Genomic DNA, 24,080 nt, shown 5'->3' with positions numbered 1-24,080 from the left:
ACCTTAACTCTTTCCCATTTCGGAAATCTTCCGTTTCAGAATCGGGTGAAAAACTAAAATAACTTTATCAGTACAAGGCCATGCGGGAGGGCGTGCGGCACAGTTTAAAACCAGCAGTCATAGAATGTGATTGTGTCGATTCAGTTCTCTTTGGTGAGTACAATGTCTTAAAAACAGTGGCGCTGTGCCTCCGAAACGTCGTGATTTTTGTTTTATTTTATTTTATTTTCATTAATTTTGATGTTTTACCTACGTGACTTTACCGAAAAAACCTAAGAATATGATTCCTTGCAGTCACGAAAGCTTCAAATATAGAATCTATAAGTAAAATTTACGCGAATTGCTCGCGAATTGCTTGCGCGTTTCAAGATTCAGTGGTGAATGGGACTCACCCTGCAACTTGCAGACGTCTCGGAACGGGAAAAGGGTAATGGGTGCTCATTAACAGCACTTACCCCTGTAAGACTAAAAGGAAGACCATTTTTCTTTGGAGTGCAGCACATAGAGTATTCTTGGTTCTTTCGGTAAAGTCACGTAGATAGAAAATAAAATAAAAATATTAATATAAAATATGTTTTATTTATAAAAATTATAAATTGAAAACAATAAAAAGCAACAAACCCACGACGTTTCAATCGCAACACGAGCGCGCTTCATCACTCCGCCTGATGAAGACCGCTCGTGTTGCGATCGAAACGTCGTGTGTTTTTTTTTCAATGTATTATTTTTAATTTATTATTATTTTATTTTATTTTCTATCTACGTGACTTTACCGAAAAAAACCAAGAATACGAATTCCTGCAGTCTCGAAAGTTTTAAGTCAAAAGCATTTAGAGTACTCCGCTGGCAACGGTGGAAGGATGGGTCACATTTATATTGAGGCTTTGCCAGCGCCATGGCCGCTGGAGGCTGGGGGGTTGGGCTGAGGTGGGAGGAAGGGAGAGACGAGAAGCGGCGGATTATTACTGGACACGGGCGGAAATATTCGTGCCCCTTTTTAGCTTCATTTCAAATCGCCGATGACATGCCGAAATATAAATCTTATTGGGGAAGTGAGACTGAGCACCACATATTTCGCTTCTGTTTGAATCAATTCCCTTCAAATTGAGTGGAAAAATACCATCACGTCATATGCAAACCTTCCGATTAACACGGTTTTCTACGTACGGTGCGAAATAAGTTGTACATACATACATATCCAATATTTTTACCTTTGACATTTTCTTTTTCAATTAAAAAATATATGTGTATTGAAAATAGATATTGAAGCAATTTCTATAGACGGGGTGCTGCTCCAAAGTCCCATATAGACCGGCCGCTACGGAAATGGAAAATTTTTATTTAAAGCTTTCGTGACTGCAGGGATTCATATTCTTGGTTCTTTCGGTCAAGTCACGTAGAAGGGACTTTACTGAGAGAACCAAGAATACGGTAAGGTAGTTTACTCATTTGTAGTGGCTTGGTCAGTCAAAGCAGTCCGCTAACTCAAGCACTCAAACTACTCGAGCAGAGTGGATGTGTCACCCGTGGCTAAAGCGTTGCCGCTCTCTGGCAATCCAGGTCTCTGTGTAGCAAAGCACTTGATGGGATTGGTCTCACGGGTTAATATTTAATCTGGGATCATGGGGTTGGCAGCACAAACACAAGGGCAGTGGGTTGACCGTGGCCAAAACATTAAGTGCCTTGCCCTTTAACGAGCAGTGGCCGGGCATTCAAGCGTCGCATTTCTTGAACTCATCGCTCCAATTCCACGGGGTACGTCCTTCTCAAGCATGATCCCTCCTTAGGCTGTTACAATGACGTGAGTCTCGACCACCGGCCATCATTTCTTTAGAAGTGATTTGTGTCTTTAGTTTGTTGTCCTTCCCCCCACACCTCCAATTAGCACGGTTGGCTACGTATGGTGCGAAATAAGTTCAACACACACATACATCATCCGTACTGCCACTGCATCCGGCTCAACGCCCTTCATTAGGTTCCTAGCCCTTCCCTAGCCTCCGTGATTTATAGCAGCATGGGTTTGTAGGAATGCACACACTCTCTATACAGTAGCCTACAGTGCCATGGCACGTTCCACCTCTCCACAATTATCCATCGCCTCCTTTCACATTCACCAATATTTCCACATACGTACAAATATTGCACGCTGCACGTACCTAATAATTGCTTAAGACGTTTCTTGTGATATAGTTGGTGCTCTGACTGTGTATCGGAGCCCTCTATGTCAGGTAGGGGACACACGGGCACACATGCACACACGATTGTTGTGCTAATATTTATTGGGACACATTTGTTTTGGCAAGCCCTTGCCCTCACTGGGCCCTCGATCTCTGCCCAGTAAACTGACTGTCAGTCCATTCCAAGCCCAAGCCAAATTAATCTTCTTTACAGTCAATATGTCTCTAACTATGATATATTCTGGAATCCGCATATTCCTTTTAGTATCTCTCAATGAACTGTAATTCATCTTTCCTTGCAGTTCAGCGCACTCTTCAGTTTTTGTTCCATTTTTATCGTCATCGCCCGTGTTTCTGACCTACGTCAACGTCTTGCTGATGGTCTGGGCTGCGGAGGTGTCTTGTCTGTCGGTTTGAAGAAGAAGAAGATGATGATGATGATACACTGAACCAATGCAAATGAGTCAAACAATAGCCCTGTAATACGAGGCATTATTATGTAATCGGGATGATTATCAATATTATTATTCGGCACACAGGTGTGCGTACCCAAGACAAGCATGTTCCGCTCATGGATGGTGTTTGGCACCCTGCCCATGCACGAAACAGCTGATACATATTCATCTAGCCAAGATGACACTAGCTGCGTGCACAAACTGGAAGTGCAGTAATAATGAAATGTGTACCAGTGCTGAGTGAGCAGAGGTGTATAGTGCTGTAATCGCACTATACACCTCTGCACACAAACAGTATCGTACCATCATCATGTATCAGTCATCATCATGATAATGACTGCCGGATGAAGTGTGTGGTATCGTGTAGTGTAGCATTCATTGTGTGATGTTCTGGCTATACACACAGTATAGTTGCAGCATACCGGTGTGTGATGTGCTGGCTTTACGTGGTGCCTGGGCTTTACATCCCAGATCGATAGCTAATGGGGGTTGCACTCTTGGTACGGCACCCGAGTGAGTGACAACGATTTTAAATCAAGAGGGTATTTTTAAAGATCGCAGGATGCTGGTAATTGTCCACCGCTGTGCATTTATGGGAGTATATATGTACATTATACAGTACATGCAACAATGTGTGAACAACATTGTACATGTGCAGCACGGGCTGGTGAAGGCGATGGAACACAAACGTGGGAGCATAGAAGTAGAGTACAACGATGTACTTGCTGCACCACCCTCTCTATTATGCACCTCGTCGCGCTGTAGCTTTATGACAACCTGCTTTTGATGGGTGGTCACCCAATCGAGCACTATCCAATACCGAGGCTCAAAATAACGATGAGCGTCTGAGATCGTAACGAGATCGTTTGTATTCCGGATGATTTTATCATGGGCAACAAGGGATTCTACGTAGCAGAATTAAAGTACAATAGGAGATGTCTGTGTTGTTTGTAAGGGAAATACAACTGCACTTTTTTGGTGTGGTCGTATTTCCCTTGTTATTGTTCGCAAAGGAAGCTTGAACTGTGGCTGGATAAACAGTTACAAATGCATTGTCACAGTGTCCTTGATCGTGAGGTTCAGGAGCACTTTAAGATTTGTTCGTGAAACAAGGAGCACCCATCATCATTTTCATCCATCCTTCCATCATCTGCATTCATCGTCAATCTTAACATCATCACCATCATCATTATCCACCGATAATGCATCACTCATCATCGTTATCCAGACCACCACCGACACCATCACCACCACCAGGCAGAGGTTAGAGTGGTTCCATGAAGTAAACGTATACTGCGTCAGTTTAACATGTAGGCTTTCGCGACCAATATTATTCATAATAAACGTTTTTGGGTTAGATCGCGTTATTTATAAATGTGTTGCAACCCTCCACCACCCGACACGGCCAATCAGTAAAAAAGTGTCACGTTGACAAAAGACAAATAGTTCACTACTTTAGCCCACCGGTGTGTTGAAGAGTGAATCCACAACATTTACAATATTTTTTGTATACTGCGTCCTTTCCGGTTCTATTGGAAGTGAAGCTTTCTTAACCTAACATTCTATTTCTTGTTTTTTTGGATAAATTTGTTATTTTGCCTTGTCGTAGGGTTTTCATTTGCTTGGTAGTGGCTGTATATGGGAAATGGTCTTTATCTATAAATAATGTACAGGGTTGTGGGATGCTATGAGCATGAACGACACTATATAAAATGAAAGTAGTATTGTTATGGTACAGGACCACTGCACCATCTCTCTTCCACATCAATAACCCTTACAATCCCATCATCCTCGCTCCCCCACCCCGTCCGCTGTCCGTACCGCCCCGTCTGTCGCGCGCTTCCGCGCAGTCTCCGTGGTGGAGATCGAGGCGGTTCGCGAGGGCCACCAGTCCGAGGTGCTACAGAGCTCCGCGGGGGAGTTCCCTCCAGAGCGATGTTTCACCATCGTGTTCCGTGGGCGGCGCGGCAACCTGGACCTGGTGGCGGAGAGCGAGGAGGAGGCACAGCGATGGGTGCGCGGCATTGCCAAGCTCATCCGCAGCGCCGAGGGCATGGGCTCCCAGGAGCGGCTCGATGCATATCCACGGTGGGGCGGTGTCATGGTTAAGCAAACCAAGGAAAAGGATTAAGAGTCAAGAAGGGGTGAGCTTAGGGGGGGCATCGTATTCATGAAAGGAATAGGGGACACATCACATACCAACGCGGATTCAAATCATAATACACCGAACGAACATATTAACATAACGGCCGATACATCCCTCTCATTGCTCACTTGTGTGCTTCTCTTCTCTCATCTCACTACATCATTGTCGTCTACATTTCTCTTACCTCACTACGTGCCTATCCTCTTGTCTAATAACTCTTCTGTCGGCTTATGAATGAAAACATTGAAAGCAGGGACTCCCCATACTATAATATCTGCTTATTAGCCCCTGTAGGCTAGCACCACCACTGCATATCCAGCTGCTCTCTGCTCGTGCTCCTGATCCCGATTGGTGACCACTGTGAGTGGCATCGCCCGCACACGATTAGTCTGGACGGTATTAACGTCCCAAACGAGTCTCCTCCGCAGCACTACTTTGCCTCTTTACATAGCAAGCATGACTTGACGCAACACCTATTTGCCAGGATGTATGACTTTGAAGGACAGTACAATACTTTTGTTCCTGATCTTCGTTCGTATGTTGTTCAATATAATGTGGTGATCCTAGCCGGTGCTGAAGTAAGAGTGCCGCGTGGCTTCACCCGTGTCAGCATTTATCAACATTCACCCAGAACTATCAACATCCACCGAGGACTACCAACATCAACGTTCACTTAGTGCCACCAACGTAAACATTTGGCTCCCACTCAACGCTGCCACCACTTACAACCACCAAACTGCTACTACCAGCGTTCACGCTCAGTGTTTTGAATTCCTTTTAACCAGTTGAGCAACTGTAGGGACAAAACCCCCTGAATAGAATGCACGCTTGGAAGTTTGTGTTACAGCTGGTAAGTATTATATTGAAGCTGTGCGTGGTGGGCAACAGTGGGCAGTCCAGAAAAACCCATCACATGGCACGATACTTTCCATGCTCTACACCTTCACCGACCAGCCCCGACCACCTTGAAGTGTGGCCAGATAACCGACCATGACAATTACGGCATGGGGAGGCCCTCATCCAACAGTGGACTGACAGTCGGGCTGTACATGTACATTGGCGGTGGTGCAGGTCTGTCAACTGCTTCGCAATAAAGTGGAGTTGGTATTATTCGATTTCAGTCGATTGCAAAAGTCTCACTTATGACAACACTTTGGCGATATAGTTTACAGTGGGAATTGCATAGCTATATGGGGTGCGCTCTTTCTACTTGGTTGGCAGTGGATCGATTGCAGGGCGGTTAAGTAACTTTCATGGGTGGCGGAAGTAACAAAAAATGTTTTGATCCATAGAATTTTCGGAAGCTGGACCCCAATGCGATTTTTTGAAATTCCGCTTTTAATGGGCTTTCCGTGAATTGAGGCTCGCATGTGTAAGTGGCGTGTGTGGTTGTGAAGGGTTCATGGGGCCTGCCTCAAGGTGTTTTCCTGTGTTTTCCGTCCACGGGTAAACTATACCGTTGGACAAAAGCCACGATGACCGGTTAGGCGGGTCTGAATTATAGCACTAAACTTAGCAGTGTTACCCAGCAAACAATGGACCTTGCCTCGACACAAAGACACACCCTCGGGAGAAATCCAATTCCGCAAGTGACTTCACACTCGTACAAAGGACACAACGGTTAAGCCCTCGTGCATTGTGTTTTTTGCAAACGCAGTAGCAGAGGTGTGTTATCGAATGTCTCCGGTGACTGCGCTATTTCGGAGCAGTAGTCTATTGCAGTGGGAGCGAAAGTTATCTTCTCAAATGATTTTTTTTTAAAGGATGGAATTTTGACTTAAAGCTGTCGTGACTGCAGGAACTCATGTTCTTTGGGTCTTTCGATGAAGTCACGTAGATAGGTTAAAATGAATACAAATAAACAAAACCCACGACGTTTCGATGACAACACAAGCGATCGTCATCAGGAGGATCATCAGGAGGATGACGGTTGCTTGTGTTGTGATCGAAACGTCGTGGTTTTTGTTTATTTTATTTTTATTAATTTGAACCTATCTACGTGACTTTACCGAAAGACCCAAAGAATAGGACGGAATTTCCTTGACTTTTCTACCGCACGTGGATTTATGATTGCTTCAAGAAGGCAGACAAAAACAAGGACGGGCGGATGACCTTCAAGGAGGTGAAGAACCTGCTGAAGATGATGAACATTGACATGAACGAACACCACGCCCAGCACCTGTTCGAGGTAGGTGCTGCCGTACCAACAACACCATCTCAATGACACTCTCACAACAATCAAACTACCTAAACCCATCACACTTCCTTGCATATGATACTGCCTATGCCACAGTGATGTTAATGATTTATACACCCGTGCTGATTGCACTCGCCAGGAAATTATTTACGTGCACGGCGCAATCCGTTGCTGATGAAGGCCTTCCCACGCCGCTATGCCGTTTATGCAGATTGTCAAGCTGATCAACGTGGGTTGGTGAAGGGGGGGGTGTCCAAGATCGGTTTGGATATAACTGGCCACTTATGTTAACCATGGCCAGGAATTTAACTTAAGTATCTGGGTTCATACTGCAGTGCACTAACCACTGCACGCCCCCCCCCACCCCCCCCGAGAGTAATGATACCGCCATGCTCGTGACCACCGTAGCAATGATGCTGCCATCTCAACAACATTCCCATTCTAATGATGCAACCATAACAATTAACCATTTCCAGACCATAACATCACACACTTAACTTTATTGGCAACACATTCAAGTGTTCACTGGGTTGTTGTCGTCCGACGCATTCGAGGAAACCAACACGTGCTTTAATGCTGACCACTAACCGCCATCAACTCGCATTGTCAACAAGTTGATTATTGATGGTTGGTGACTGAAGATTGGTGGTTGATGATTTATTGTTTATGATTATTAGTTTTGATATTGATGACTAATTATAGATGATATATGGTGAATAATAAAATGATTATTGATGGTTAATGCATAATAGTTATTGATATCTGACGATTGTTGATTGATGGGTGAAGAACGATAATGGTTTATGATTGATTATAATCAATCGTAATTATTGGCAATTGATAGTCTATGATTGAGGCTCAACTCGTTTAGAGTCTCTCTCCCCACTGTGTGCCTCGCGCTCCAGATGGCGGACATGTCGCGCTCGGGCACGCTGGAGGGCATCGAGTTTGTGGTCTTCTACAAGTTGCTGACACAGCGCGACGAACTGCAGGCGCTCTTCTCGTCGCTGTCGGGCGACGGCAGCGTGCTGAGCCGGGGCGAGCTCGCCGCGTTCCTGCGCGACTTCCAGCGGGAGGAGGGGTGCGAGGAGCTCCGCTTCGCCGAGGAGCTCGCCTCCGCCATCACGGAGAAACACGAACTCTCCAACATCGGTGCTCGCTCGGGAATGCGGCCTATCTTCTTTCCCGTTGTGTGTGCCTGCGTGCCGTCTGCTGCGCGTGCCGTCGATGTCGTGTCGGCTGCCCGGATTCAAAGCCGGGATCTCGGTGGTGCGAGCTCCGTGCTTTGCCGTCTGAGCCACCCAACCACCTCCGTTAGATGGGAACTCTTAACTGTGAAGTCATCCTTCCTCTGCCTTGTGTGATTTCTGTCCTTTCAGTTTGTTTAAGAGCGGGGTTTTCCAAAACTCTTGTTCCTTGTCACCCACGACGGCTGCCAGTGGCATAGCATGGTTGGCATGATCCCTGGTGCAAGGATGAAATGGGGCTCCCTGTCCGCCTTCCCCACTCTTTGTAGCCTGGCAACTGGATCCTTCTGGCACTACCTGCACACTCAGTAGCGACGCCACTGGCAGGCCCATTTCACCTCCCTTGAAACGCGCATTCAATTATAGCACGTTGAATAGGCCTGATAATTGATAAAGATGTCCCATGTGACCTCGCGCAAGTGCTGATTAAAATGAATCAGCCATACAGCATTGTGATTAGAATAAATCGGCACTGTCTATGTCGCGTCGAGCTTGTGCCAAACATCAGGCACATGCAGGGTGCAGTGGCTAAATTTGTATTTGAATTGAGTAAATTGTGCTCTCAGAAGATCAGCTCCATGGAAGATAGTGTTTGCTCTTCGCCGTGTGATCTCGTGCAGCGAGGAGCCTGAGCGTGATGACGCTGGACGGCTTTGTGCGATACCTGACGTCCCCGGATGGCTCCCTGTGGGACCAGCGCCACGACTCGATCGGCCACGACATGACGCGGCCGCTCAGCCACTACTTCATCTCGTCGTCGCACAACACCTACCTCATGGAGGACCAGCTCCGCGGCCCCAGCAGCACCGAAGCCTACATCAGGTCTGCTCGCTCAGCCGAAGCCAGGGGCCTACGGAACTCGACAGTGATGTTGCTCCGTTCAACGACCTTTGTGGAGGCCTATTCTTTGCACTAGGCACTATTCAGGGTTAAATGTTGGCTTGGGTTCTAAGATTTTATGAGCTTCGGTGCATTCCCGGGTGATTTCGTCATCGGCATTGTTAGACAAGGCGGAGCTAAAGGGGAGACCATGCAGGCAAGTGACTGAGACGTCTGCATCTGTCCATGTCTGTCGGAGCAGTGGTGCAGTATGCAGTGACCTGCGCTATGAACCTGGCAACCTGAGTTCGATTCCTGCTCACGGCTAGTATCAGTAACAAATATCTGAACTGGTTCTGGGCCTCTCGAAGGTCGACCCAGCCTTAAATTTCAGCACTGGGGAGACAGAGGTCGTAGGCCGTGGTGCTGGCCACACCACCTCCTTGTGCGCCATTGCCGGCCTTCATAGGTGTTTGCAAACATCACTTGCCCTAACTGTCTACGTGCCTACAGGGGGGAATCTTTGTCTGTGGTGTGTGCGCCTGTTCCAGGGCCTTCCGCAAGGGCTGTCGCTGTGTGGAGCTCGACTGCTGGGATGGTCAAAACGGCGAGCCGGTCATTTACCACGGCCACACGCTCACCTCCAAAATCCTGTTCAGCGACGTCATCCGCACCATTGAAAAATACGCCTTCCAGGTGCCAGAGCGGAGTTCGCTTTGTTCTGCAGAATGAGTTTGGTGCTTGAGCCATTGGCACAAAAATGGCTTATTGTTACCACCGAGGATGGCGAATGCTGACAATTATTTTCATTGAATCATTTTATATCTAGATATAATAGCAATGCCACTGTAGTAGCTTACTATGAGCAAAATGTTATGATGCGGGTTGCATTGTATATTTGAAAGAGAATACAATTTTGGGAATACAATAACCGACGTAATATGAAACCTCCACCAAATAGGACGATAAAGATGAAGTGTGTGTGTATAAAACAGCCAGTATATACACTCAGATTTCATGAATACTGCCCACGGTGTATACTAGCAATATTTTCCACCCCAAATTGTACCGACCAACCACCTCGACTCATAGGCAAGTTGTTTCGAGTGGAGATGTCCCATTTGATGAAAGAAAATTAATCTGAAAATGCAAGGACTGTTGGGGCAAGTGCTATTATATTATTAATGTGACATTTTAAGGGGTGTGGTCATTGAGACATTGTGATGTATGAGATAATCATGGTCAGTCGAAAAAAACTAGAAAAACCAGACTTTGACACAGTTCTTCATTCACAAACAGCTTTGCACACGTGTGTGTGCATTTTTTCGTGCCTGTGCACAGTACTATCTTCTTGTGCACGTGTGTGTGCGCATGTGTGTATGTATGTGAGCCATAGTGTGATGATTGTGCTATGAACCTGGAGACTTCCGTTTGACTGCCAACATCGGTGACAAATATCTGAACTGGTCATGGGCCTCCACTAGCTCGACTCGGCCTTAAATGAGTACCTGGTGCAGTGTGTGTAAACCTCAGCTCTGGGGAGACCGAGACGGCCGAGCGTGGTGCTAGCCAACCACCCCCTCTTGTGCCGTGTCGACCTTACTACAGTTCTCGCTACCAGCACTTTCTGTCCAAGGCGAAGCTGGGTGGACCTTCGCGCTGGTCTTCCTGTGCTTGTGAATGAACGCGTGTGTTCTGTGCACGCGTGCGTCTGTGTGTCTGCGCGTCTCTCAACAGGTGTCGGATTATCCGGTGATCCTCTCCATAGAGAACCACTGCAGCGTGGCCCAGCAGGCGGTGCTGGCTCGGCACATGCAGTCGATCCTTGGGGACAAGCTGCTCACCGCCCCACTCGCTGGACTACCCAGCTCGCAGCTGCCCTCCCCAGAGGTAGCGAAAGCAGGCCCTACTGGTGGCACGAGGCAGTTCCACGATGTGGGACATACAGGTTAGACTCTGTTAGACTCAGTCTCAGTCTTACAGAGTCTAGGCCAGTCCTCGGCCTTGGGACTAGCCCGAGGACATTTTCTCAGGCCTCATCCTTCACATTGGCCTTAGTCCAATGGCTTGGCGTAGGCGAGTGGTTCTAAACCTATTTGGTATGGTGATTCCCCAATCAATACCACTGGACCCACAGGCTAGAGTATGGGCAAACACAGACACAACACATGTGCAGATGTGAAGACAAATTTCGCCATGTACTCTTTGGGTCTTTCGGTAAAGTCACGTAGATAGAAATTTTAAAAAATAATAAAAAAATCACGACGTTTCGATCGCAACACAAGCACTCGTCTTCAGGTGAAAAAATACAGCAGGCGGACTGCTGAGGCAGGACAAAATGTAGCAAGAGAGCTACTGCAGCCAAAGGTTATATAGGCTTGAGATGGGTACAACCCAAGGGTAAGTGGGCGGGGCTAGAGATGGAATTTGCAAGTAAATGTAAGATCGCAGAGCTAGGAATACCTTGGCTAGTCACGTCTGCATTAACCACAATACTTGTGGTCAGAATGTTAGCAAAAACGAAGGCGATTGGTATGACCTTGGTGTCGCGGCATCTCTTCAGAGAAGTAAGCAACTCCATCAAAACCTAGGACAGTGGGAGGCCTTTTTCTATCGACGTGACTTTACCGAAAAACCCAAAGAGTATGAATTCCTGCAGTCACGAAAGCTTTAGGTCAAGATTCGCCATGTAGCTTTAATACACTGTTGGGGCAAGTTGCTGTTAGGGAGCAGCAATAAAGACCGGATGAGGCATGAGGGGGTGGTGTGGCCAGGACTATGCCTGACCGCCTTTGTCTCCCCAATGTTGGTGTTTACACATGGTGTTCTAGGTACGCATTTAAGGCTGAGCCGACGTAAGGGAGGCCGAGGACAAAATATTTGTCACTGATGTTGGCCGGGACTGGGAGTCGAACCCAGGTCTCTACGTTTGTTGTCCAGTGTGCTAGCCACGACTGCCATACACAGACATTTGTATGCACACTGAATCCAGAACATGACCCCCACATTACCTTACCCTCCCCATTGTGCTTTAAAAAAGAAATCTATTTATTTTAATCCTCTTAAGTAACCAGTTTCAATCGCGGGATGAGCCAATGCAGGGATTACCCAGGGAGCATCGCGGTGTTTACAAGCAATGAAGCACTCGGTGGATTAGAGATTTCATTTTCCAAGGGCTTTATGGAGGTCATTAAGTAATCCGCTGTCAGGGCTGTGTTGCAGGGCCATGGTGCTCACAGCTCGGTACAGTATTTGTACGCGCAAAACGATGTCCCACATTCATACAGGCAAAGGGGGGGGGGGGAATATGCCGAGTCGTGTGAGCGAGGGGCGGTGGTGGACTGGTTAGTGTAACTGCATTCAGAGCCGAGCAATCCGAGCTCAATGTGCGAGCAAGGGCCCACCCGCATCAGTGGCGATATCTGTACTGATATCGCCACTGACCAGCATGGTCAAGTATGGTGGTAAAAAAACCATGATGACAGTTGGAGGCCTTCGTCCAGTCGAGCACTGGTAAAAGACTGTGCAGTACATTATTACGATGTTAGTAGTCGTCTGTGTGCCAATGTACACTTGTTTTTGGGCAATTGACTGCTGGAATAGGGCCTCATGGGGATACTTGTCCATACCTCACCATGCTGGTCTGTACGCGCTGGTCAAGGTTGGGAGCATACACTCAGGTTCATCGACAGTACAGTGCAGTACGTACAGTATTGTGATAAAATTTATTTAGTGTGCTGCCCTCTGCTGCCCACCAGATAGCCACGAACTAGCTTATAACAACCATCAATGCACAGGGGTCGCCCATCCAAAACTATCCAGGCTGAAAACTGCTTAGCTATCAATATCTGATGAGATCAGGCGCATTCCGGTGGAAATTCGGCCATAGTCAACTCCATCTTTTGATATGTGTGCAGTCAAATAATAATAATAATAATGGCGGTCAAAGCCTTCTCCACCATGTGCCGTAATCACCTGAAGAGGTCTTGCTCGCTTTAGCAGCCCCTTGCCTCCCGCGGCCTCCAGTTTACGCGGCTAAACGGTGGTGGCGGGGGCGCGCGGGGCGCTCGGGGTTCGTCACTCGTGCGAGCAGCAGCTGCGGGGGAAGGTGCTGGTGAAGGGGAAGAAGCTGCCGGGCCCGTGGCCACGCGAGACGGTGCCCGTCGTCAACGGGCACGACGAGAGCGGCGAGGTCAGCGACGAAGACGAGGCGGCCGAGATGGAGGACGAGAGCGTGCGCAACAGTGTGCGGCAGCGCGGCAAGGTGAGTCCGCGGGGGGGGGTGAACTTCGGTAAAGTTTTTTTGTTGTTGTCAGGGAATATATTTATCTGTACTGGAGGAATCCGATGAGCTATGAAGCTCTTTTTCACATATGTCCGGTCGGGACGAATGTTGTCAGAACGTTACAACAAATAATAAATAAATCAACACTATCGGAGTGCAAAGTATAGGGAAGGTAAACACATCACTTGCACAATTATACAAATGAAACTAAACAATTTGTTCTTATCCACTGAGCTATTAACTTATTTTTCCGAAGCGGCCTGGCCACAAATGATCGCTCAACGAAGTGGCTTCGCACATGGAAATTTATAGCAGCAAAATAATCTAAATAATCTCATCTTTCTGGAATGTTCTTCCTTCCGATATTAAGAAGCCACTGGAGCAACGTACTCTTAAATCTAGTTTGGAAAGTAATTTCTTTAGAACTTCTTTTGTGTGTTTAGTTTCTTGCCTTTCCCCCCCACACCTCCAAATAGCACAGTTGGCTAGGTATGGTGCGAAAGAAGTCCAGACATACATACTTACATACGTACATACATACGTGTGTTGTCGACGGTAATCACTGGTCGATGGTTGTCCTTGTAAAAGAGCTGCTGAGCTAAGTGGACCCTTAGCTGCTGAAATAGAGTTCTTGAATCTGAACATGTGAAATATTAGTCCAGTCTTAGTCTGTGGATTTCATTTATAAATTCTGTTAGTCCTAGTTTACTAAAGAAACCACATGTTCAGTCGATTATTAATTATTGTATGTTGGTTGAGTCAGTCTTAGTCATTGGCCAAAAATGTTGTCAACATTTAGTGCACAGATTTTTAAAGTGGAGTGCAACCATGAGTTAATGTATTATTTCATTTATTAGTTTTGCAGAATTTCCCTGGAATGTGTGTGACGTGTCGTGGTGTACTTTATAACTTCTTACCTTAATCAATGTACATCCCTTGAGAATCCTACTGTTAAATGTTATCCAATGTTATAATAGAGTGTTTAACTTAAGAGATGTTTGAAGCTAAACGCTGTCAATCCCCTCTTCCTCTTGTTGCCCACTCCTTCTTCTCCCACGCCGTGCATCGCCCCATCCCCACCTGCTGGACCCATCGTCGCCGCAGAAGTGCAAGCAGAACCTGTCCGTGGAGCTGTCCAATTGTGTGGTGTACTGCCGGAGCGTGCAGTTCCCAGGGTTCTCCCGCCCGCGTGACCAGGCCAGTGCCTGGGACGTTTCCTCCTTCACCGAAACCAAGGCTCGCAAGCTGCTCCGGGAGGACGGTGTGTGAAGCAGGGGAGCGGCACCGAAACACTCCGGAGTCACGCGCGTGGACACCCAGAGACGCGCGTGGGGATGCGTGCAGTGGGGACGTGTGCTGTCGGGGGCACGTGCAGTCGGGGGCACGTGCAGTCGGGAGCACGTGCAGTCGGGGACGAGTGCGGAAGTGACGTGTTCTATGGATATTCCCTCGAGGAATATGTTGAAGGGGGGATATGTGCATCCAAAAACATTATTGACAAGTAGTGTAGTAAAATAAAACCCAATTGGGAGGTCTTCATCCGGCGGTATATTGGCAAATAGCTAACCATGCACACGTATGTACGTGTGTGTGTGTGTCTATTTAATTTAGCAGGGAATGGTCTTTGCACACAATGGCTAGAGAGTGTTTCAGTAAAATGCGAGTTGTGCTTGTCAGGAAGTGAGCGTTGAGCTTGTTAGGAGAGTGAGGGTGAGGTGGAGGTGGAGGAGGCTGCTCGTGGAAAGCCAGTGGCTATTAAGCTATTGCATTCAGTTGAGTGACCAGGTCAGCAGTGGTGTAAGTCGATCCACCGCGTGCAAACGAGTCGCTTTTGCAGCTCTGTTACGCCAGCCACTGTTATGCCACCGTGACGCCCAGCGAAAACTTCCACTCTCGCCTGCCAGTGAAGCGGCGCAACGAGCCCGCGGCCGGAGCGTTTGTTCCGCCCATCGCTGACAGGGTCCCATGTACCAATGACCAAAAAACATCAACCATCCATCTGTCGCTGTTTTTTCACTCGGGGGCTTATTCTGAACAGGTGATCACTTCTTAACACCACAAGGATGGCTCGGAGGTCAGAGTGCTGAGCTGATGACACCACTGGAATCCTGGGCTTTTATCTGAACAGCTGCCTGCGATTAAATAGGTTTCTCAAGTGCAGTTAGTTGATGGTTTTAGCCTGGTCTCCAATGACTGCACAAAAAAAAACCCAGTCTGTTCAAGTTTGTGAGTCTCTATTTTAGTCTATTTGAGTCTATAGGTCTCTATGTAAGTCTACGTGTCTGGGTGTACATGTGTCTTTTCTGTATTTAACTCCAGAACACCGTATAAACAGAGACTTCCGATCTCATTGGGCTCTCGCTTGGTTATCAACGAAGGTCACCTTCCGCCATCAACCTAGATTCCACTGGGCCACGACGTGTGGTCACAATGTCCAGGTCGCGGGCTGGACGTTGGCGTCAGTTTGTGTGAACAGGATCAGATTTTTTACCCGTCATTTCCATTCACATTTCGTCCAATGTATTGCGAATAAGCCGATGGACGATGTGAAACGGAGACGACGCATCGGTCAGTGCGGCCTGAGCAAGTCAAGGAGCAAAAACCAGTCATCCTCGCGACGGCTTCTGGCTAACCATCAAACAAAGACGGTCACTGCATCGCGGGTTTTCGGATGCACTTCTGCGGCCGTCTGGAATGCTCTTCCGATATTAGAAAGCCATTGCAGCTATGCACTTTGAAAGATAGATTGAAAAATATATATATCGAATTTTTTTTGCTTTTAGTTTGTTGTCCTTCCCCTGCTCCTCCGATTAGCGCAGTTGGCTCCGTACGGTGCGAAGGAAGTTCAACACGTACATACAAGTACGCTTATCGTTTGATCTTTCCGCCGTGTTCACTGCCGCAGGCAACGAGTTTGTGCGTCACAACAGCCTGCAGCTGAGCCGAGTCTACCCAGCCGGGCGCAGGACTGACTCCTCCAACTTCAACCCGCAGGAGTTCTGGAACGTCGGCTGTCAGATTGGTATGATGGCCGTGCATGACAACGACACTTGGCGGGATGCAGCGTCTCCTGTTGGAACGAGTCGTTTTGCGTAGAGCTGCAATTATCAGCGATTTAAATTATTTTTGTATGAATCCGTTGATTATTGCTTCGATTATTTTGAATACAAAATAAATAATGGTGCCATAATCGCAGTTCAGGTGGGCAGGGATTGATAAAATCATCACCGCCGTCATCGCTAATCATCATTGCCGTCATCACGCATCATCACGCATCATCACCACGTCACGTTAGGCATGCGTTGCGCTTCCAGTATCTTGGAGGCCGGATGTGGGGCATCTGCAGTAAAAAAAATTAGCTGCTATTTAGCTAATTATTTAAATTGTAACTTAAAATAAACATTTGTATTGGTTGTTTCAACACTAATTTTAAGCAAAGCATCATTGAATTGTTAAAAGCACTTGAATAAAGAATGGAAGAAGTGAGACCTGATGAACAAAAATGTTTGTTCTCTACCGGGTGAAAGAGTTTAACAAGGTTTACTGTAGACAGGAGGGTAAAGGCGTAATAACGTCAGACAGAAATTAGTCACAATTATTGGCGTGTGGCCTCCATTTCCATCGCTGTTGTGAGTGTGGTGCATTGATTCAATGTTCTAATTAACTTTCATGCCACACTTTGTATATTCATTTGTGGCTTGTTTTGTCAGGAAAGTAGATATGTTTTGTTATATCAAAATACTGATAACAGGAAAGTAATACTCCTTTTACATCTTCGTTAATTAGTTTGCATGCACAATTATTGAATGTGCCAAAATAAACTACATGTAATTCTGAGTTTTTATAAACATAGTAATATTCCTCATAAGCATCTAAAAATAATCCACACCTCTGTAACGTGGTGTGATCATTCCGCCATGGTGTAACTGTGAGCATAATGAACTTGCAATCCAGAGATCAAGTATCTTAAATCCTCCTCTTGTCTACCCAGAAGTTTAAATTGGTAAACCACAGGTCAGTAGGTCAAGCATGGACGGGTAAAGTGTGGGTACGTCTACCTCATCCAATACCCTCTCGCGGGGAAGTCCTTCCGCCAGCAAGCAATTGCAGGGCTGCACCTTTACCTGTAACGTGTTGCACTCCAATTTGGCTCCTCCGCGGTTTGTGTTCCGTCTCAAGTGTGCCCACAGTGGCGTTGAATTTCCCAGACGGTAATTTTTAAACGTAACCATATTGACAATAATCAGCGTATACTATCGGCTAACAATAATAATACTCTGCATTTTTGTAACGGGCTGCACTCTGACCTGGGTGTGTCTCGGTTTTCCGCCCCCGCCTCGACAGTGGCATTAAACTTCCAGACAGCGGGAGACGAGATGGACCTGCACGACGGGCACTTTCGGCAGAACGGCGGCTGCGGCTACGTGCTGAAGCCGGCCTTCTTGTGTGATCCCACCACGGCCTTCCAGCCGGAGAACCCGCAGCCCGGCACTGGCCTGCACACCGTGAGGCTCACCATCAAGGTGGGGCACAGCACGTCGCCACCTTTGGCTGCCACGACACTTGTCCTTGTGTGCCTTGCTTTAATCTCCGGGGCTCCCAGTTGCCGAGGAAAGTGTTTTTTTGTTTTTGTTTTCGTCAATGACTGTATATTCATGTGTATCACAGTTGCTGAGCACAGGACCAAAGGCCTTAAAGATCAAACGGCCAGCAACATACAGCATAATGGACTGTTTAATAGATAGAAGTTAATACATTGAGTCACTAAAAAATAACTTGTAAACAAGACTATGGGAGGGAATTCCCAAGTGTGAGGAGAGAAGCAGAAAGGGAAGTGTTGTGACCTGCAGTACAGTGGTTGAATATAGTATGGAGGAGACGAAAGTCCATCTAGGAGACAGAGTAGACTGGATAGAGTGAATTTGTGCTTTCAGACATCGCCGGTGGTTGAATGTATCAATATGGGTTTGAAATACATTTTTGTAGGAGGGCCCAAGTCTTTTTTTAAATAAATAATATTTAAATTCTTGAGTAAAAAGAAAATAGAGAAAATTAACGTCATGAAACGAGAGCGTGCAAGCGTTGCTACCCGAAGCGCGTGCGGTAGACAGATGAGCACAAGGGCACGGGTTCACCAGGTTGTGTCAGTCTACCAATTGCTCTGCTAGTGATGAATCTTGTATAAATAAATTACATTGCATGGATTAACTGATTGCATCAGTTGAGGCTGTGTTTGAATATGCGCTGGTAATAGACTTCAGGGGGCTAATCCCTGTTAGCCCAAAACCATCTGCTGCCATCTGCTGCCTGTGCTATCGATGTCATTTCATAAGATGAAGACATTTCCATTCGGAAACTTGGCACCTAGTAGTAACATCAGCCTGTGTTTGACAGTTCACTCTAAACAATTACTTTTTATGCGCCGTTAATTTTCTCGTATCCACACTAGGTGGAGCACTTCCTCGCATGCTTTGTTATAGAGTTGTTCACTTCATGGGGAAAAACTCCCATCGAAATCGAGTATATTTTCTTTTTATCATTGAAAAGGCAATTTAAGTCAAAAGCAAATGTTATGACTTTTTTGTGCAGTTGATGGTTACCAGGCTGAGACCATCACCTCACTTCACTGAGAATCTCATTTAGTAATGGGTGCTTGCCCTTATTCGAACTGAGGGCCTCAATGGTTTGGGCCCAGTTCTGAGCCTCTGAAGAGCGAAATGTCGGACATCATGCTGAACAACCGAGAGCGTAACCTGAAAACACATCGAAGAGCTGTGCAGCACAAGAGTGAAAGCCCACGCGGTAGTTGTTGACTTTCCATGTACAGGGAGCGGATTGTGTCGTCGAACCGATGTTAACAGCTTTTTATAACAAGGAAGATCTGTCTCGGTATCCTCTGTGGTCATCCATTCATTGTTTGTGGATAATTATCAAATGTTGCCGGCTTCGGCTGTGGAATATGAACAGACTTTAAACGTTCGGAATTTTGCCGGCGGCTTACTATTCACATACAGTGTGAGCAACACATTACGCGGGGGACGTGATTCGAGAATTTAACGGGAAATTCCTAAAAGAAGAAGTCAGTGAAAAATCCACTGAAAAAACGCAACTCTACTACGTGTGACCAAATATTGCAGTGCGTTTGTTTCAAGAAAATTCCTGGAAAAGATAAGTAGATATATACATAAATGAAAATGAATGAAAGGCACAGTCATAAAAAAACACATTGGAAGTCTACACTTCACCATCAGGCATGGCTTCCAGTGTCAAATGGCCTTTGCTGGGCTGGTGGGTTGACTGGGATATGCAAAGCATGAAAGAATGTTGTCGCCATGGAGAGAAACGAGTTAAGTTTGGCTGCGGCATTGCTGAGAAAATTGGCGTGTGAGGTTGGACTACTGTTCGGGTGGCGAGCGATGTGCAGCATCGCCCGGCACTTTTAATAATTTTCGTTCTAAAGCCTCGTATCGCAGAGACTTGACCAGTGCCTCCATGAGCGTTTATCCGAAGTGCCCATGTGGACCCGCAGGTGATCAGCGGGCAGCAGCTGCCCAAGGTTCCACACAGCAACAAGGGCTCCATCATCGACCCGCTGGTGCGCGTGGAGGTGCATGGCGTGCCGCTCGACAACGCCCGCTACGAGACCAAGTACATCGACAACAATGGTGCGGTGGTCGCTGCTTCGGGCACGGGGGACAAAGCAGCTGTTACTTTCTTATTAAAGTCGAAGCATTTTAGCCAGTATCAGTTGCCTACTTATCACCCTTCTATCACTGTTACCATGAGTTCTGCGCAAACTTTACTCCTTGATTGCTCCACTCATTTTGAGGCCTTGGCCTACTTACCAGACTGCCTGTTTCGTCACGTTCATGCTGTGTTCAAACGCCACACTGCAGGCCAAACCGTTATTTCTTCTTTTTCCTCATACCGCTCGATTTTTTATTCCCTCCCACCGTCTCTTTGCTAAAGTTCTCATAACCTTGCTCGAGTCCAGAAATGTATTAACTTCGATCTATTTTACCCTTCAACAGTGCTGTTTTCTGCCGGCTGTTTGGCGTTTTGAGGCTTTTTAGGCCTGCGCTCCGTAACCACGATGAACTTCCTTCCCAGTTTTGATTTGCCATCTTAATAAACTACTGCTCGCCATTCCTCCCCCCGCACCACGACGCCTCCCCGACTCGCAGGATTTAACCCGCAGTGGAACGAGATCCTGAGCTTCAACATCAACGTCCCCGAGGTGGCCCTGCTGCGCTTTGTGGTGGAGGACCACGACACGGCAACCCCCAATGATTTTGTGGCGCAGTACTCGATCGCCTTCAGCAGCCTACGCCAAGGTGAGCCGTCCTCACGACGCGTGTTCACTCCTCCACTTTGCTCCTGCTGCTGCTGCTGGTGGTGGTGGTGGTGATGGTGGCGGTCGTGGGGATGTGGTGGGTGGGGAGAACGACAAATCCCTGGGTCACGTTTCCAGTCTCGAGCGACACAAGCCGGTGGATAAATAGAATATCTGGAACGTGGAGCAGGCGGCTCGCTTGTGTAATCCACCGCCTTTAACAATGAACCGATTTTAAAAGTGATGTTTACGCTCGCGACACATGCGTTCAATTGTGGGTGCAAGCATCGGTTATTTTCATTTGTAGATATGTTCTACAGTAATTGCTTCACGTGACCCCTCCAGCCACTAGAGGTGTTCACTACAATGTAAAAAAAAATTTGCACAAAATCGTAACCTCAAATTGTGACGGATAGGTATTTGCCTAAACCTCAGGCTGTCAAATGGTCTGGTGTGAATGCAGCACTGGTGCGTCGTAGATCGCCTCTGTATTAGAATCACTCACGAGGCCACATACGTGTTTTCTGAAAGTGGAAAACCCATCCCCTCTTGCTGCAGGAGCCACACGCTGCCTCAACCCCACCCCTCCATTTCCCCCCACAGTCGTGTTGCTCACAGCTTCCGTTCGCATTTCCAGGGCTGACGATGCACGTCGCGGCTGACCGCGCGTGTGTGCCGCCATCGCAGGTTACCGCCACATCCCTCTGCTGTCACGTGATGGGACGCGCGTGGAGCCCTCGTCCCTCTTCATCCACGTGAAGATTGCCGATGTCACGTCGCAGACAGGCGGGCAGACTGGCAAGGCGACCGGCAGCCTCAGCGCGGCAGAGTGCGACTCGTGAGACCGACGTTCGTGTCGAGCGATGTCGGGCGGTGTGCGTTTGCCCCTCGCCTCGCACCCCCCCAGTGTGTCGTCGTTCCGTTTAACTGTGCGGTCCGATAACGATGAGCGAGGTGTGGCGTTGCTCGTTCAGAAATAGAAGACAGTGGAGTCTGAGTTGTATTTCGTAAAAGAAAAATCCACCGGTTAATGATTTTTTTTATTTCGTTGGATGTTTGTTTTGTTTCTGTCTCGTGCTCTGCTGTGAGTCCACATACATTCCTTGCTGAAGTGCTAACCACTGCAGCGATCCAATTGCGCTCTCCGTTTTTGTACATCATACATGTTTTGAAGCTGCTGCATTCAATAAGCGTTGTGGTGATATTTATGAAAGATAACTTGCAAATGCACGTTCTTAATGTATTTATCCATATGCAATAAAAAAAGTTATCAGTATAGTATATATAGGCAGTTGGGGCAAGGGCTGTTAGCAAGCACTTATTTAGGATGCAACAATGCATGTCACCAGGTTGTCACTTATGGTTCAGTCGATGGAGGGGGAGGCCCAGGACCGGCTGAGATCTTCACCACTGATGTTAGCCATAGACAGGAATCCAACTCGGATAACCCGGTTTGTAACGCAGTGCGCTATTCGTATTGCACCACCACCCACGTATATAAATAGTTAATTTCATTCAGACACTTTACAATGATGCGGAAGTCTTATCAGATTGCTCCTCGTGTTTTGTACTGTTTGTAAATATGGACCGATATTCGTGGCCAACACAGCTCGTTCAATTGTCCAGTGTGATGCACGTGTTTGTTGCATTTTAGTTCTGTGTGTTTTTATAGCCCATGGTTTTATAGATTTAAATTTCATTCCAGTTTTTTTTAACTTCCGTTGAATCCCTTGTGAAATGTGACGTTCATAAGCTCTATGTAAAATAGACCATTGTTATGCTTAGTGCATGAATGCACCTGATATTTTAGCTATTAACCACGTCTCATTGCAAGGACTACCTCCTGACATGAGATGGTCAAAGGTATTCAAGAACGGATTGTAAAACGTGCACACAGACTAACGCTGCCTTATTTTTAATAAACCCGAAAAACGATGCACAGTGCACATTTTTAAGCATGCCATTCGTATGTCATGATGATGCGTTTCAGTGAGCCAGATAATTTTGATGCTTTTTTGTAATTTACCTCCAATTTTCCCTCAATTGCTGCATCCAGTAATGAGACGAAGCTTCCATCCACATCTTTTGCAGAGCAATGCAGCCCTTTGTGTTTCAGAAGGGCCCACAAAAGTGGATATTGCAGAGCTACCTCCGAGATCAAGATATTTTCACCCCCCATAGCACATTCCTGCCCATTCCATCATATGAGAGAGTAAATGTCCATCGCATGACAGTCAAACCAATGTTTTAAATCTGTGGGTTGAATTTTATCAAAAACTAAATGTCTTATTTTTTGTTTAATTATATTATTGGTGGCTGGGCTGACACGATCAAATCACTACACTGGAGAACCTCGTTTAATTACAGGCAACTGCTAGGAATCAAACAGGATCTCGGCGATGCGAGGTCAACGATCTGACCTCTTACATTGTTTTAAAGTGACCTCTCGTTCTCTAAAGTTTTGACAACTCATTGCATGTTATTCCGGAGATAACGAAATTTCGTTCAATCGATAGATGTCGATTCTATTCTTGGGTCTTTCGTTAAAGTCACTTAGATACCTGGCAGCCCTTTGATTGGTGGAAAACCAACCACCGTCAGGTTGGCTGCCCACCACTTACAATATCATTGGCTGCTGACATTTGGGCTACGCCCATTTCAAACCCTTGTAAACAGTTTGCCTTGGAAGCTTGTGTTGCGATCGAAACGTCGTAGTTTTCTGATATTTTTTGTTATTTTCTTTGAACCTATCTACATGACTTTACCAAAAGACCCAAAAATATGAATTCCAGCAGTCACGAAAGTCAAGATTTAGATATCGATTCTGTAAAGTTCACGATACACATAGAATTGCATGTGAGAGTTTTTCGATTCTTATATGATGTATGTAATGGGTTCACGTGACCCCTCCAGTGACTGGTTGCCACTAACTTCACATGTAATCGATCAACTATTGAATTGTTACACCCATATTTGATCTCACGTGAACTTTGAATGTGTGAACTTTGTAATTAAAAAGTCACTCTGTGAAGGCAGAACATGGTGTTTGTACCTAAAAATCGACCACTTGAAGGCATTAAACGTTATTTAAATCATCTGTGTAACATGGAGCAGCTGTGTGCGAACACGGGGGTGTGTTTTATGTACTATGTACTGAGGACGGCTGCTTGCGTTGTGGCCGAAACGTCGTGAGAATTGTTTTTTTTATGTTTTATTTTTATTATTTTTTTATTTCCCTTCTACCTGACTTTACCGAAAGAACCAAGAAGATGAATCCCTGCAGTCACGAAAGCTTTAAATCGAAAAATTGTGTCCGATGAGTTCATTGCTGCTCCCGTAGACACAATGAGGTCTGAATGCAAATTGTGTTGCTCTCCCCAATGTGTTTCTGAGTTATACTGAGTGTTGTTTAGCATGCTAC

The 24,080-nt window shown here is 46.6% G+C and overlaps 1 protein-coding gene across 8 annotated transcripts in view; it reads left to right on the top strand.

Annotated features, from left to right (window-relative positions):
• The window catches only part of LOC144727526 (1-phosphatidylinositol 4,5-bisphosphate phosphodiesterase delta-4-like), a 38,767-nt gene extending 15,013 nt beyond the window's left edge, over positions 1-23,754 (top strand). For 6 of the 8 annotated variants that reach the window (XM_078606435.1, XM_078606416.1, XM_078606425.1 and 3 more), the window contains exons 3-15: positions 4,483-4,711; positions 6,837-6,966; positions 7,881-8,127; positions 8,843-9,044; positions 9,593-9,737; positions 10,779-10,931; positions 13,135-13,305; positions 14,431-14,587; positions 16,232-16,348; positions 17,671-17,849; positions 19,856-19,991; positions 20,511-20,660; positions 21,347-23,754. In XM_078606435.1, coding sequence (XP_078462561.1) covers positions 4,483-4,711; positions 6,837-6,966; positions 7,881-8,127; positions 8,843-9,044; positions 9,593-9,737; positions 10,779-10,931; positions 13,135-13,305; positions 14,431-14,587; positions 16,232-16,348; positions 17,671-17,849; positions 19,856-19,991; positions 20,511-20,660; positions 21,347-21,501 — 2,171 coding nt within the window. In that variant the 3' untranslated portion in view covers positions 21,502-23,754. Of the gene's footprint in view, positions 1-4,482; positions 4,712-6,836; positions 6,967-7,880; positions 8,128-8,842; positions 9,045-9,592; positions 9,738-10,778; positions 10,932-13,134; positions 13,306-14,430; positions 14,588-16,231; positions 16,349-17,670; positions 17,850-19,855; positions 20,068-20,510; positions 20,661-21,346 lie in introns of those variants that run through there. The other 2 variants (XM_078606444.1, XM_078606452.1) reach the window with 2 other exon arrangements.
• The last annotated feature ends 326 nt before the right edge of the window (positions 23,755-24,080 follow it).

Source organism: Lampetra planeri, chromosome 2, assembly GCF_965212315.1.
Source record: "Lampetra planeri chromosome 2, kcLamPlan1.2.h2, whole genome shotgun sequence".
Taxonomy (NCBI): domain Eukaryota; kingdom Metazoa; phylum Chordata; class Hyperoartia; order Petromyzontiformes; family Petromyzontidae; genus Lampetra; species Lampetra planeri.
Note: the sequence above shows the minus strand (reverse complement) of the source record. Positions and strands in the feature narration are given on the sequence as shown.